The sequence below is a fragment of the Borostomias antarcticus genome (assembly GCF_949987555.1).
Source record: "Borostomias antarcticus genome assembly, chromosome: 21".
Taxonomy (NCBI): Eukaryota; Metazoa; Chordata; class Actinopteri; order Stomiiformes; family Stomiidae; genus Borostomias; species Borostomias antarcticus.
Genome location: NC_140254.1, coordinates 2204243 through 2221066, shown reverse-complemented (window position 1 = coordinate 2221066; position 16824 = coordinate 2204243). Strand labels below are relative to the sequence as shown.

At 43.1% G+C, this 16824-nt stretch overlaps 1 protein-coding gene across 1 annotated transcript; it reads left to right on the top strand.

The window, feature by feature from the left end:
* Window positions 1–204: 204 nt before the first annotated feature.
* oprd1a (opioid receptor, delta 1a) lies at window positions 205–13932 on the top strand (the record flags this gene model as incomplete). Its single annotated transcript, XM_084454814.1, has 3 exons — window positions 205–434; window positions 12769–13124; window positions 13403–13932. The coding sequence occupies 3 exons, from the start codon at window positions 205–207 to the stop codon at window positions 13930–13932; spliced, it is 1116 nt and encodes a 371-aa protein (XP_084310940.1).
* Between the last annotated feature and the right edge of the window lie 2892 nt (window positions 13933–16824).

The following is a 16824-nucleotide window of genomic DNA, read 5'->3' as shown; positions in this document are numbered from 1 at the left end:
GACTGTTTTTTTCTTTTTCCGAAAGACGAGTTATCAGATCAACTCATCTCTTTACTTAGATTGTGTTGACGTTCGGATCAACACGATCCATCCAGTTAAGTGTAGAGTAAAGTGTAGACAGCCGCTTCTCCTCCCGCTCCTGGTGTTCGGGGAAGTTTTCAGCACCGCAAAGAGAACAGCGACCAGTGACCACAGCCGCGCACCATGGAGCCGTCCACAGCGCCCGGTGCTGATCTCTCCGACCTGTACTCGGTTATCCCTTTTAATGTCAGCTTCCCGGACGAGACAATGAGCTTCGTGAAAAACTACACAGAGCCGGCTCGGGCGCAGAGCCCTGCGAGTATAGTCATGGCCATCTCTATCACGGCTCTCTACTCCGTCATCTGTGTGGTGGGACTACTTGGAAACATCCTCGTTATGTACGGGGTGGTGAGGTAAGAGGCTGTAGGCTATCTTGTAAGCCACTAGCTTGTTAAATTTGGGTGATAATTCCCTTGTTCAAAATTGTATAGCATATCAGGACATGTCAGCCTAATTAGAAATCTTGGAAAAGTTTGAGAAAATAGACCTTTTGGGGGGTGGATGCATGCGCAATATACAGACCACTCTTAAAATACGTGTAGTTCAGCGAGGAGATAATATAATAGCCTATGCATTAGCATTATCACATTATTTATATAACAATATGCATAAGGATTATAACATATTATAACATAACCTTATTTTGGTGTTCCATCACACGGGTACCTATTCTCTTTTTGTGGTTAGTGGTAGTGTGTAGGTATAATGACCGCTCTCTCTCTTTCTCTCTCTCTCTCTCTCTCTCTCTTTCTCTCTCTCTCTCTCTCTCTCTCTCTCTTTCTCTGCGTTCTTTACTGAGGGCTTTTTACGTCGTCCAGATTTAATTCTGCATAGACTGGAACCTTACTGAGGATATTATTCAGAAAAGACTGAATGTAAAAAATATATAACCATAAGCGGTAGGGGCAGAGCCGACCCGTGGCATAGGCAAATGCTAAGGGCGCCGTGCACCCAGAGGGGGCGCAAAAGTGGGGAGGAAAAAAAAAGGTTTACTTTCACAGTTTTTACTAATACCAGCTATCACTATATTATTTCGAAATATTAAATAACCCCACAACAAGGTAACTCTATAAAATAGCCTATAGGCTATTCTTTTTGGTTATGTGAACTACTCCCCCCAACATGTCTACCTCAACATGTCTAGACATATTACCTGCACCCTGTGGACGATGCTCTAGGTCAGGCATTCCCAAACTGTGAGGTTCCCAAACGCCTCCCCTGGGGGGCCCCAAAGAAATTCAGGGGAGGCGCGGAGGGATGGTTAGAAAAAAAAGGAAAAATATGTTTTTTATTTTTTAAATGTCTATCGTTTTTATGAATGAAACGTGATTTTAAAGGTCTCAAAATCGAAATAAATAATGGGAGAGATGTATCCTAAATTTGTGGATAGTGCAGAGAGAGCCTCCCCCCACAGGCATGAATGTATTGCGCGAAAACGTCATAACGTTAACTAGCAACAGGTGCCACCGAGTTAACTTAGCTGTGTAACGTTATGGGCTAGCTACAATGCCTTGCATAATGGACAAATTTGGGGGGTTGGGGGGGGCGCGGGTGTGTCACTGTTTTCAGAGGAGAGGCCCACATTGATGGAGTTTGGGAACCCATGCTCTAGGCTATCTGGCGTGCACCCCGCAAATAGGCTACCTCAGCATGTCTAAAAGACCCAAGCTCTCCGGCGCTCAGGGAAGAAAAAGAAGAAAAGAAGAGGAGGAAAAACGAGAGAAAGACAGAGGTACAGTAAAGTTAATGTGATGATGAATTGTCTATTTTATTGGTGTAACAGAGTGTAGTGTTAACTTGGACGATAGTAGCTTAGCTAGCATGGCTTGCTAAATAGCTAGTTAACTTTATCTAATGTTAAAGTTAAAGTTAGCTAATGTTACTGTAGCCGAGCCGAGCGTTACATTACTTTAGCGTGGCTCACTCTGCGTTGTGGGGAAATAAGATGCAAAAAGCATTGCCAGTTAGCCAGTTAAACATTGACAGCTAGCAAACGTTACAGCTTGTCACTGATGCACGCACATCAGCTGTCAGTCCCTGTCTGCACCGGCTTCTTGCTAGCTGGACAGCGGGAACAATGGTGCCCGCGCCCAGTCAGTCCTCTTGAAAAATCCATACTGCGTGCACAACAGTATATAAAACACAACTAATAAAACGAACCAAACTGTAGTACCAGTCATCATCAGGGACATTTGGTAAGATTAGGTCAATTCAGCAGGTTACCTCATCTAGGCTATCCTGTGTTATACTGTAGGCTATATTGTTAGCCTATCATCTGATTAGCAAACATTTGCCCTGCTTGTAATCAAAATGCTGTTCCTTTTCATCACCTATGTACATATAATTAATTATTTTAGTAGGCCTTTGGTTTATTGTGTTACAGTTCATTATCTCTAAAGTGTGTTTATATCATTAAAGTTACATCAGTGTTAAAGTGCACATCATTAGGCCTAATGTTAATACCACATATCTTAGCTTTCTCATTATGCTATATTACACTGCATATTTGGACTCTGTTTAAATGTAAATCTGCATTTCATTGTAATGACTATAACAGTTAATGTCCATTAGTATGCATGCCCATCTTATGTACAGTATAGCAGACATTATGCATCTCTTTAAGTGTTTCATCGTTATTATTGTATTTATAATTATTGTTTATACAAATAAAATGTATTATTATTATGATTATTATTATTATTATTAATAGACTGTAACACCCAATGGTCACACATAATCTTCTCTCTTCAGATAGATATTTCAGACTTCTGAAATATTTTAATCGCACTCTGCAAATGTTGGGCCACCTGCAGACACCTCCACCCCAGCACCGTCGAGCACTCCTGCGGTCCCCTGCACCTCCTCACAACCCAGCCCTCAACACACAGCACCGTCGAGCACTCCTGCGGTCCCTCCACCTCCTCACAACCCAGTCCTCAACACACAGCACCGTCGAGCACTCCTGCGGTCCCCTCCACCTCACAACCCAGCCCTCAACACACAGCACCGTCGAGCACTCCTGCGGTCCCCTCCACCTCCTCACAACCCAGTCCTCAACACACAGCACCGTCGAGCACTCCTGCGGTCCCCTCCACCTCCTCACAACCCAGCCCTCAACACACAGCACCGCCGGGCACTCCTGTGGTCCCCTCCACCTCCTCACAACCCAGCCCTCAACACACAGCACCGTCGAGCACTCCTGCGGTCCCCTCCACCTCCTCACAACCCAGCCCTCAACACACAGCACCGTCGAGCACTCCTGCGGTCCCCTCCACCTCCTCACAACCCAGGCCTCAACACACAGCACCGTCGGGCACTCCTGCGGTCCCCTCCACCTCCTCACAACCCAGCCCTCAACACACAGCACCGTCGGGCACTCCTGTGGTCCCCTCCACCTCCTCACAACCCAGCCCTCAACACACAGCACCGTCGGGCACTCCTGTGGTCCCCTCCACCTCCTCACAACCCAGCCCTCAACACACAGCACCGTCAGGCACTCCTGCGGTCCCCTCCACCTCCTCACAACCCAGCCCTCAACACACAGCACCGTCAGGCACTCCTGCGGTCCCCTCCACCTCAGAAGATCCCAGTGATGCAGCATCAGGAATAAAGGCTGCACCAATAGACACACATGTTGGGCTGCAAAATGGTCAGGGCAGGCCCTGGGAAGGGGTCCTACAGACATGCCCCCATAACCATAATCAGGAGACTTACAGACAGGGAGGCAGACTGATAAACTGGGAAGACAGGATGACAGAGTAACAGACAGATTACACACCAAATGGCAGAAATACAAACTTTTTTGTTGTTATTTGACCACTTTCAGGAAAATAATATTACAATAGGGTTCCTATTACCATAGCATAAGGGCCCTAATAATAACAACTAGAAAAGGTACATTATGAAAATGTGTATGCTTGCTGACAGCAGGCATAATATGTAATTTAGATTACTAGCTACTAATATTAATACAAATAAATCAAAATAGATTAAGTATGAATGGTATCAAATGAGAATAAAGCATGGAACAGTCTAAATTTAAATATATAGTATAAATGTATTCAACTCTTCACTCTTAAAGCAAGAGAGTGATAAATAACTAAAAGTGAATTTCCTGCAGAAAATGCGTGTGAATGCTGAGCAGCTGAAAGACATTGCTGAAAATGCATAACTGAAAAATCTGAGACCTCAAATGCAACACTGCACAGCTTAAGCATTGCCTAAAGAAGCTAAGCACTTAAATGCATTGCTACAAAAGCTTATAAGATAAACTGTAATACTGTCAAAGTTGAAAGATGGAATGAATGATGGAATTCATAGCTAAAAAACGGACAAACCTGGAAGCTTAGCTGAAATGTAAAACTGGCAGAAGAAGCTGAACTACATTACCCAGAAGAAGCTAGGAATTTAAATACGTTTTAACTTTACAGCCTGATTAGCTTCTTTGAACTGAACCTGTAGCTTGAAAGATGAGCATGTTGTTTACAATTTGCTCATTGACTCTTAGAGAGCATGCATATTAAGTAGAAAATCAAAGGGATGATGCATTAATCAATTAGACCTCACTTCCTGTTTATGTGGCGTTGCATTGTCTTTGAATGGCGGCCATCTTAAATTCTGCTTATTGACCCTTAGAGAACATACATATTAAGTGGAATGTCAAAGGGATGATGCGTTAGGCAATTCGACTTCTCCGGGCCACCAACCTGCACCCAACGGTGAAGACTTTGTGTCTCTTGCCCACTCAGTGTCTGTTGTGGGATCCGTGGAGTGGATAGTGGCGTGGTGGCAAGACTCCTCCCCCTTGGGTCAGAGCAGGTTTGGGACCGTGTACCCCTCTCCGGGCCACCCATCTGCATCCACTGGTGAAGACTGTGTGTCTCTAGACCACTCAGAGGCTAAGTTGTGGGGTCCGTGGGGTGGATAGTGGCGTGGTGGCGAGACCCTTGGGTCAGAGCCAGTTGGAGACAATGGGTCAGAGCCAGTTCGGGCAGGTCAGTGACCCCCCGGGCCAACCCCATGCAACCCCTGGTGAAGGCCGTGTGTCTCTAGCCCACTCAGGGACCCAGTAGTTGTGGAGGTGTTGGTATGGAAGTGCATTCACTTCAATGGGAAGGCATTCTCTCAAAAAGTATAAATGTTATAGCTTAGTTATTGACACTGTAGGAATCCTCGGAACAGGCTATCCGTGAAGTTTAAAAACTGTAGGTGTGGCGAGAAAATGGGTATGAATTCAAAATTAGTAACTCAAAAGCTAGAGTGGAGCGCTATTCGTTTGAATGGGGAGCATGGTTGTCAAACAAAAGGTCACTATTGGTCACTATTTCTTGGAATTTCTTATCCATTGGAGGTTGATATAGCAAGCAAGTACCATCAGTTTGCATTATGTAGAAGATTTTTAACTGATCTAGTCAAAAAGGATTTGCCAAGATTCGCTCAAACAGGTTAAGTCTGGTTTATTGAGAAAACATACGAGCGCAAGGACTTCAGGACAACGCACATGAGTGGTTCATCCACAGAAGTGCCCCAGTCTGGTCTTGCGCGGCCTTATATTCAAGCAATACACAGGTATGGCGCTTCCAGGATGTGATTGGCTAACCCATTGTACACGTCATATTAAATGGCAGGCGTCATCAACAGTGGTCGAGAATACAGACACGTGACATGAGAAAAGGCGGTAATTCTTGCAGGGACAATGGGACAAAGAATGGTTATTCTGGAGTAGACAACGTCTAGGTGTGTTGACCTCCTGGAGGTCATCCTGTCATGAATTAGATTAGCACAGCTATGTGAAAGGTTGAGGGAGGTGGTGAGACTACAATTTCTATGACAATTACTCCTTGGAGAACTGGGTTGCCATGACAATGGACATTAGTGGAGTGTCTGTGGGGGACTCCTTGCAGTAGCCTATCTCCTAACATTCTTAATCAACTGGCTAATTAACTGCTGCTCACTCACACACTCGGTCTGCTTCCTCAATCTTAGCTTCAATTAATTGCTGAAAGAATGTACAGGTGGGATTACATTTCTTAGGCACTGTGTTGTTTGTTTTATTGTTCTTTGGTAAATACTGTGAAACTCTTAGTGATTCGGTATCTGTGAAAGGTGCTATACAAATAAATGTTACTTACAGTAGTAATTTAGGTTCTTACTTAAAGATATTTGAGCTGTATAACAAAATGAGACAAATGGGATTAGCCATACAGTAGTATTCCATGGTTACGCTGATAAGACCATATATAATTAAAACATTAAATTAATTAAATTACAGGAACCGAGGAGCAGGGTCTTTATTTGTGACACACACATTGCACACAGTGAGCGACGGCACACAGCACACACAGATGCAATTTTTCGGAAGTCGCCGGTGGAAATTGTTCCCTGCATGGTGGGCAGCCAGGAGCAGTGGGCAGCCATCGTTCATGGTGCCCGGAGACCAAGTCCAAGTGCTCAGTCCAGGTCTTGGTCAGGGTCCGGACTGAAGAACATCTGTTCTTCTGCATGTTTTTCATATTGGGTTCTTTGTGAGGAAATCCTTGCGGGGAGAATATGCCAACTCCATACAGAAAGGCGGACCTTCTTGCTGTGAGACGACAGTACTATGTACTGCATAGTACCATGAGCAATGTTGTATGGTTTAACTGAAATAAGTAGTGTACATAAGGCAACTAAACACGTATCCTCGGCCTGTGTCTGTGGGCTGCCTCTTGCTCATATAAGGTGTGTGAATCAATGTAGCCTACTTAACAGGCAGGGCACAGAGAGTGGCTTTATCAAATAAAAAAAATACAATTCATCATCAGCAAAGTGGTAGGCCAAATGTACAAAATTCTTCTGAAAATGCCATTACACCAAGTAAATTTCCAGAACGGCAGGGTGAAGAGAGCAAAAGAAAGCAGAGTAATAAAACAAGATAGAGAGATGAGGAGAGAAATGAGTGAGAGAATGAGATTGAGTATCTAGTGCATTGGTTTCCATGCACTCTAACTCACTGTTATTCACTAGAGTCTCAGGGAGTTAGAAGCCTCAACTACACATGCAGAACAACACAGAGTACACATAGACAGGATGAGCCTTTAGCAACTTCAAGACACTCATATTATCTACCAGGATCAGCAGCTACCTGGGCTACCGTAATTCACATAGTTGTGACTGTGCTCCAGAAAGATAGCAGTCCTCTGTGTGATGCTGCAGCTGTGTGGGAGACTGATACCACCACGGCAGGGGAAAGCCCTAATGGAGAGACACCACTGTCTGCTGTGGTTTGGAGAGGTCAGGACTTGAGTGATATCAGTTGTAAATATGTTGCCATTCCTGTGGAAAGATGACCTCAGAGTGTTGTTTTCAGTTGCGGTGTTATGAAGTGTATTTGTCTGTGTGTTGTGTGTTATTTTAGGGTCTGAGGGTGTATTCACACAGACACTAGTTAGTGCGCACCAAATGAGCTTTAGGCCCGAGAGCGCTTCGTTTAGGCCTGTGTGAACACAGCAATCGCACTCAGGTGCGCACCAAAACAGCTGCACCGAGACCCTCCAGAAGGGGTGGTCCTGAGGCAACACAGCCACAGTGTCTCACTGCATGTCTACACAGAAGTAAATGGTAAATGGACTGCACTTATATAGCGCTTTTCCACCTTAGCTGCACTCAAAGCGCTTTACAATGGCCTCTCATTCACCCATACACACCAATGGCGGTAGCTGCCATGCAAGGTGCTAACCTGCTCATTGGGAGCAATTTGGGGTTAGGTGTCTTGCTTAAGGACACTTCGACATGTGGACAGTTGGAGCTGGGATTCGAACCACTGACCCTTCGATCACTGAACGACCCGCTCTACCAACTAAGCTACAGCCGCCCCATGTGTGTGTGTGTGTGTGTGCGTGCATTCATGCGTGCAAACGTTTGTGCGCCCATGTGTATGTATTCGGTTGATGGCCTTGCAACCCTGAGAACCCAGTGGAGTGCCTGATGACCTGTGTGTTTAATCGGGGAGTCAGTGAGGCATAGAGGGCCTCATTGAACAACCATGAGAGGATAAAGGATCAGGACCTGTCTATATGCTAATGCTTCCAATACCCAGTCAAAAGTCTAAAAGTCTATAAGAGCATTTTAGAGCATGAGAGTACAGAGACTTTCATCGTTAAAAAAATCAGAGGTCTTTTTATACTGTCTTAAGATCAACCAATATATTTTCATAAGTTAGTGCTAGTCCTGATTCACAGATTCACTGCAGAGGTCACTAAAATGGTCAATATGGGCCTGAGCGATTAGCCAATATTGACTATGATCTGTGACATTTGATCTTAGACACATACATTTTTTTTGATTATTCGAGACTAGTATGGTCGGTCCTCCTGTGGTGGCTTCCCGTCTGAGAGGTGACACTGGATGAATATGTAGGCAGTTGATTCGCTGCGACTGCCTCAGTGGCTTAATTGCACCTTAACCGAGGTAATGCCCTCACACCTCAGGGCTCAGCTCTGCGTATCAACACTGACATACAGTACATAAAAGAACTTCCTTCAGTAGATGCTTCAGCCTTGACTTTATAACAAGCTCTTAACAAGGGAGGATGGACCGCATCGTACCGCGTGGCGTTAACGACCGCTCTGCTCAGGAACGTGCACAGATAGACACAAGGTGGTGCTAGAGCACCTGCCCTTTGCCCTCTGGACAAGGCAAGTGCCCTTTTGAAAGTTACTTTTTTTTTTTCTTTAACAGTGTACTGTATGTGGCCCATGGTGACATCGATCGATTCTCGATTAAAAGCGTGTAATAATAATGCCCCAAAATGCATTGTAATTTTGCCATCCCCCCCCACACACACACCGTGCCCCTCCCCTCCCTCTCTTCCGTTGTCAACGGTAAACGCGAAAAGCGGACACAGAGGCGCGCTACTCCTCCACTGCCCTTTCCCCATCCAGAGTGCCCGAGTGATGACAGCTAACCAGCCAGGTAACTAACACATAACCCCCCCCCCCTGTCAACAACTCGCACGACAATCAAAATACAAATGATCTGTCAGCAACCCCCCCCCCCCGTGTCAACATCTCACCGCGCAAGGTGCCCTAATTTTTCACTGAGCACCTGCCCCCAAAAATGTCTGTGCACGCCACTGGCGCTGCTCGATTAATGGTTAATTGATTTTTTTTATTCATGCAGGCACAGCTGTCAACATCTCGTCATAAACTACCCTTGTCCTGTACAGCTGAGAGTCCCTCAGGATGGCAGCTAACCCCCCACCCCCGAGTGGCTGCTTCAATGTACAATATCACCTGCCAGTTTCTGGTGTGTTCTCAGCTAGCTCCTGTGTGCTACGGTATAATGTCTCAGGGGAAGAGGACACGATGCAAGACACACACACACACACACACACGTGACAGACACAGACACCCACACACAGACACGACCCACTGTCATTCCTACCTTCATGCGATTGTGAGTTCTCTCAGCATTCTAACTCTTCAAGATTCAAAATCAGTTTTATTGGCCATGTATATGGTACACACATACACTGTTGCAGACAACATCGGACAGGGCGTGGGACAGGACAGTGCAACGACATGACAGTGCAAATGCAATACAAAAACAGTGCAATATACAGAATGCGATATACATTTGTTACTTGTACCTTTCACGGGAAAGGAGAGTGTGAGTGGGCCGGAAATTGGACAGGAAAGTAATTGGGGTGTTGGGGCAATCGAATCAGTCAAGCCAGCATGACCCTGCTGCACACAAACGGAGCAGAGATAGTGGAGGGGGAAACGAGACTCACAGCACAGCACAACACAGGACTTTCTTAATGTATGAATTTTCTTCCAAACACTGCGAGAGATGGTTTCAATTTTCAGTGGTCTGCTTCAACAGATAAAAAAAATCACCCATGGCACTGCAAGGCTGGAATGCACTGTAACAGTGTCTGTATTCAAGGGCGTAGGAGCGAGTTTGACATATTGCCACAAAAATGACAAGTTGTTTTACTTCCCCATTATTCTGAGCACTTTTATTTTAATTGTAGGCTACTTAACCATTATCCTGAGGTTCTATTAGCAGGAGCAGTCAACATTGAGTCAGTCACAAAATGAATCTCTTCCTGTTTCTGCTTTGGTCATACAGTACATGCTCTGAACCTCCTAAAGTGAAAGACATTCTAACTCAAAGCCAAGAGACTACACCTACTACAAGCAAGCAATACCAAAATGTCAGTGAAAGCTCTGTACACTGTATATTACATGTGTCTGTGAAAGCTCTGTACACCGTACTGTACATTACATGTGACAAATAAAGGAACCTTGATGCTTGCAAAGGCCAATACAGGTTAATACTTATCAATCTCTCTTACGTGTGGCCTGCTCCTCTCTCTCCCTCTTTTTGTCTGCCTGTCTCAACCATTTGATGTTCCTGCATGACATTCATGTAAATTACAACACAAGCTTTTCAGAGAATACCATAAACAGTTACTCTAAAAATAATGTACTGGATTTAACCATTACAAAGGCTACATATTTAGTAGGGTTTTGTCACAGACCATTGATTTTTATTATTTCAAACCACTTATTTGCAGATGCACAAATGCTCATACTGTACACTGACATCTCTGTATACAGGGGATGACCTGCAAAAGACCTTTGACAAAAGTGAAAGTGAAGGTTGTTGTGCTTTTCAAAATAAAGGTTTCAAATATACAGTTTTTTCTCCACCCACACCACAGTGTAATTTTTGGGTGGAACAAATCCAACTGTTTCTAGTATTGAGTGAGACACATCCCACCCATCCCCTGTGGCTCCTACTGTACGTCTACAGTATGTCTGCAAAGCTACAGCTTCAAGTTGTGCAGCCGACAACAAGACTCCTATTTCTATAGGAGCCATTTTGTAGTCTCTGTACAGTGTTAAGCTTTATATTAAGTCCTCAAGGCTCCTCATGAACACTACTGGCTTTTATGGTGAACGCAGGTCTGATCATCTTCTTAATTGACTGTATCCGCACTCTTTGACCAAAATTCTGTCAACGTAATTTTTGTCATTGTCATTTTATTTCTATAGCGCCATTAATACAAATCAATGTAGCACATAGTTACATAAAGAAGAGACGGTTAAAAACACAAATCATGTAAACACATGAGAACAGATTTAAAAGAAACATTTTAAGATCTAGCTTCTTTAAGATCTACAGTAACAGTTACCACGGTCTCAGACATTCTCAGGTCTTCTGGCAGGGTGTTATTAAGGCTGGGGGCATAAGATGCCTCTTAGTCCTGGCTCTAGATACCATTAAAAGCTCACTGCCAGAGGACCTGAGGGACCTACTAGGTGTATATTTTAAAAGCATGTCTGACAGGTATTTAGGTGTATGATTATGTATGGCTTTATAGACTAGATAAAATAATCTTAAAATCTATTCTAAAACTGACAGGTACAACAGCTGTGTAGTGATTTTAAAACTGGTGTGATGTGAACCCTCTTTCTGGTTTTTGTGCTGCAGCATTTTGAATCAGTTGGAGTTGGCTAATCACATTTATTGGTAGGCCAGACAGGAGAGCGTTACAATAATCCAATCTGCTAGTAATAAAAGCATGTTAATGTTTGCTAATGTTGTTCCTTCTCATGACATTGCGTGGGGTTAACATGTACATAGTGAAAAGTAAGGGCCCTAGAATTGATCCTTGTGGGACCCCACATGTAATCTCAGTGTTTTTTGGGCTCTGGTCACCAAGGGCGAAGAAAAACTCTTGGCCAGTTAAATAAGTCCTAAACCAGTCAAGAACTTGACCGGAGAGGCCAAACCAGTTCTCTACCTCCATTTGGTCTGTGACTGGTTCTGTAGGTTCTTGAAAAAGAGAGGCATTGTCTAATCATGTTTATATTGCCTACCACTAGAAACACTAGAATCACTAAAAATTGTCATATCAGAGGTAGTTACTGTACTTTGTCGAAAATCCCGCCAGATACATTTGTGTGCACTGGGTCAATAGGCTCGGGACCTAGGGGTGATGGATCAGTAGGATTTTCACAACAATATCAACACCTGAAGGAAGAAGCCATGTTCTCAGAGAGCAGCCTGGCCCCCAGCCAGTTTGGGTGGAAGCCATCACATTTCTGTAGGCTATATGTTAACTAATGATACATCTACCTGTATATGATAAATAAAGGTGCTTTAATATAAATACATACTATACATCTAGCACATAATGATCATTTGTGAAAGAACCGTAAAAGGGATATTATGCAAATATACTGCACCTTGGACGGTTTACTGTTCATACTAAGCTAATACAACATGGATGCTTTATGCAGTTACTAGGCATGAAAATGAAAAACAAAATCAAACCAAGAATCAAATGAATAATTTATTATCCAAAACATAAAGGTTCACTCTCTCTGGTACAAGCTCATTGTATTAATTAGCTTTAATCAGTCATTTAGAAAAGAAAACAGAAGCAATGAGTGAGTGCAGGGAGTCTATAGGAGCGCGAGAGAGGAGCAAATTAAATCAAAAGAGGGTTATAATTACTTGTTCCACAGTGCTCCATGTTCACCAAAGGGCAATTAGAACTCCATCTGGGACATGATAGCACAGAATACCTGATGTGTGTCTATTAAATCCCCACAGTACTGTGAATTCCATGCACTGCTCTTCTCATGTATTGTTTGTAGAAATCACAACACATTTATTTTGCTCTCTAACTAGATATACTAAGATGAAGACTGCCACCAACATCTACATCTTCAACCTGGCTCTGGCAGATGCCCTGGCCACCAGCACACTGCCCTTCCAGAGCGCCAATTACCTGATGAACACCTGGCCCTTCGGGGAGCTCCTCTGCAAGGTGGTCATTGCCATCGATTACTACAACATGTTCACCAGCATCTTCACCCTGACCATGATGAGCGTGGACCGCTACATAGCTGTGTGCCACCCTGTGCGTGCCCTGGAGTTCCGAACACCTGTGAAGGCCAAGCTTATCAACGTGCTCATCTGGGTCCTGTCCTCTGCCATCGGAGTGCCAATCATGGTCATGGCTGTGACCAAGGTGCTGGACAGTGGTGAGTAAAGCATCTTAACAGCAGCTTTTAGAACACATGATGTGGTTGCTCTGATTACAGTATTGCTCTTACAGCACAAAAAAAAAAGATTTTCAATTGGCATCAGGTTTGATAAGAAAATTCACTGGTGATCTTCTGGAGATAATTTTAGTGTTCAACAGCCCCCCTAGAGGCACAGTACCTTTAACCATGCCTTAGTATTTAGCAAATCTGTGAGGCAAAAATTATTTAACACAACCCTCTGTCCAACCTGTGTGATTCTATCCTTTTCTCCCCAGGTAAAACCATGTGTACACTGAAGTTCCCTGACCCTGACTGGTACTGGGACACCGTCACCAAGATCTGCGTGTTCATCTTCGCCTTCGTGGTGCCTGTCCTGGTCATCACCATCTGCTACGGCCTGATGATCCTAAGGCTGAAGAGTGTCCGCCTGCTCTCAGGCTCCAAGGAGAAAGACCGCAACATGCGTCGCATCACCCGCATGGTCCTGGTGGTGGTTGCAGCCTTCATCATCTGCTGGACGCCCATCCACATCTTCATCATTGTCAAGACACTGGTGGAAATCAACAACAGGAATCCCTGGGTGATTGCCAGCTGGCACCTGTGCATCGCGCTGGGCTATACCAACAGCAGCCTCAACCCTGTCCTTTATGCTTTCCTGGACGAAAACTTCAAGAGGTGCTTCAGGGACTTCTGCCTGCCCTGCCGAACCCAGGTGGACCAGAACAGGCTGTTCAGGGCCCAGAACACCACCCGGGAGCCCGTGTCTGTCTGCGCACCTTCAGAGGCTGGGAAGAAGCCTGTATGACTAGGCATGGACCGGATCTCTCGCGGCTCGCAGCCTAGGAGGGTCCAGCAGGATCTGCTGTCAGAGATCACCCAGATTTCTACCACTGAGTTTTAAGAAGCACTGAAGGACAAGTCCAACTCACACAGCAAGTCGACGTAGAAAATGGCTCCTGACTGACTACACAATTAAGAGTCCACAGAATGTGAATTACAAGCTTTCTTCGTCATAACTACAGTATCAAGGAGAGACATTCAAAAATGTCTTGTGGAGCTTTTGTAAAGTAGCTTTTACATCAAGCAACAAATCTCTCAAAAAGTTTTAGACAATCTTTGGGAGAGAGGGCTTTTCATGCACAGCTAAATGTACATGTCTAATTGAAGACAAGGGAATTGATCCGAACATTGCAAAACAAAGCATCATCTCTTTACGAAACAATGTTTTAGGACTTGTCTCCTCTAATGATAAATCACAACAATACGAGGCTTGCATTGTTTCCATAGTGAGGATAACATAGTAAAGAGAATACAATAAGTAAGTAGACAGATATATACAGTACTCTACAGTACTGTAGATATAGGTTCTGACCTCTTGGCTTTACATTTGAAATGTAAACAAGTGAGGGGACAGAAGGAGGAGGAGTCATTCAGTTAGCGTAACAAGGGTTAGAACTAGCTAAGATTCCAAACAAGCTGCAGGCTGTATGGATCTTGTAAAATATATATGATTTAGAAAAGACAGACATCAGAATGTATGGATAGCTTACCTTGCATTCAACAGACTTATGTGAGGTCAAAGCACTGCGAAGTCCCAACAAAGGGCATGCTCCTCATAAGCTTTGACAAACCCAGTCAAAAGAAAAAGACAAGCATGAGATAAAGACAAGCATGAAAGTTAAACCAAATGATTAGGCCGTTTCATTCTATGCGAAACATACTGGAGCTCTATAAATCTTCAAACTCACAATGCTGAGGAGCATAAAAGAAGTGGTTGTATTTTCACACTCTCAAACTTCATTTAAATGTAACGAGTTGATTTTGTTGATCAAATAAGCATTAATGCCCACTTACATCTAAGAGAAAACAGCAGAGACACAAAAAGAGATAGATGTCAAGTACTGTATCTCAGAGGAGGATGGAACAAAACATCTTGACAGCTGGGCGAAGGACTGAAGCATAAAATACATTAAAGAACTAAAGGGCCTGAGGGAGCCTCTGAGCTGCATAAAAAACCTTCATAAAAGACGACCTACACTGTGTGAATGAATTACTCTGGCGAATGTAAATTTAAACAATAGCAGCAAATCACTTTATGTGGTTGCCAAATAGCTGTCTTAATTAAATATGAATGAGTGCATCTTCTGACAAATAATGGATGCAGCTTCTAAAGTGATTTTGCCCCTGACTCAGTGTCATTCTAATTGGGGAAATGCAATCATGGGGCAAACTAAATAAATAACACATTGAACAACTTAATTACATTCCATAATGATATCCCAGACAGATTATGGCAGCGTTAATGTAAAAATGGCTTGAATGGCTTAACAAGTCCAAAAAGTTGATTGCATTTTTCAGGTGAAGGTGACCATGAGTTCTACAGTAGTTGGTCTGAATTAAAACTTGATGTTTGGATTTAGATTTCAGTCATCAGCAACATTAGGCTCTCCTTTGACATTAAGCCTGATTTGTAATATTATATACAAAATGACATTTTGTATATAATATTACTATTTGTGTGTGTACTATATATATATATATATATATATATAGAGAGAGAGAGAGAGAGAGAGTTTTTGAACATATTTAGAGGATATAACCAGACATTTTGTATTTTAATGTTACTGTAGGTCATCGTGTCATGTTTAGCCCCTGTTTTCAGGACTTGTTAAACAATATTTTTCACTTAATATATACAAACTTATTTTTTTCTATCAAACAAATATTTTTTTTTTTTACTTGATAAGCCATTTCTACATTAAGCATTCCAGAATGTCCCCTCAATTTCACCAGAGAGCATCAATCAATGAAACAAGTGACTGTGATTACTATGTTGCAGAACAGTACATAATGGTCCGCGATAGAGGGAATTTAGCAAAAACATTGCAAAAAGTCAATGCTGATGACAGAGCCAGCCTACAAGGATTGTTTATTCAGCCTTCTTTGATCAGCCTTTCTTGTTCTATCAACCAGTGTGCCAAAGGAGGAGTGTTTTGTAAATTATTGTATATACTGTACAGAACGTAATTCCGAAATCTAACTAAAACAGAATAGACTGACTCAGTGGGATTGCCATTGTCAGAAGGACACTATGTGTAAGTCAGAATGAGATTCTCTGGAGGTGAGAAGTTAGTGATTAGCAAATATGTACTGTAGATAGTATTACATATACATACATACCCGGCTTACTCTCCTGTGGCAGGCGAAAGTGACTTTTATTTTGTAGCCTGTGATTCTGTTTATTCATCATGCCTATTTTCTATTTCGTTATTTGTATTTCAACACATAGTTTTATGCTTTCACTGCTGTGTACTGTAGCCTATACTTGGACCAATCTGAGCCTCAACAAAGAATTTGTTCTATAGTTGTGTATGTGTTTTGGGACTTGTTGAATGTAGCATCTCTCTACAACTATATAGATTGTACTTCGCTATCTGAATGTTAAACCAACATGACATTTTTATTTCCCCCCCCCCCCCCCCACACACCAAAAAAAAAAAAAAAAGTATGTTCTTTGGATCACTGTGTTTAGCCATGCTTTGATATTGCAGTATAGGGAAATCTGTCAATATATTGATGTATACCTGCTTAAAAACATTTGTTTTTTGCAAACATTGATATAGTATGCTATAGTTTGCTTAATTGTATTGCCAAGTGTGACTGGGAGGCATCTATGCTATTCATACTGTACTTGAAA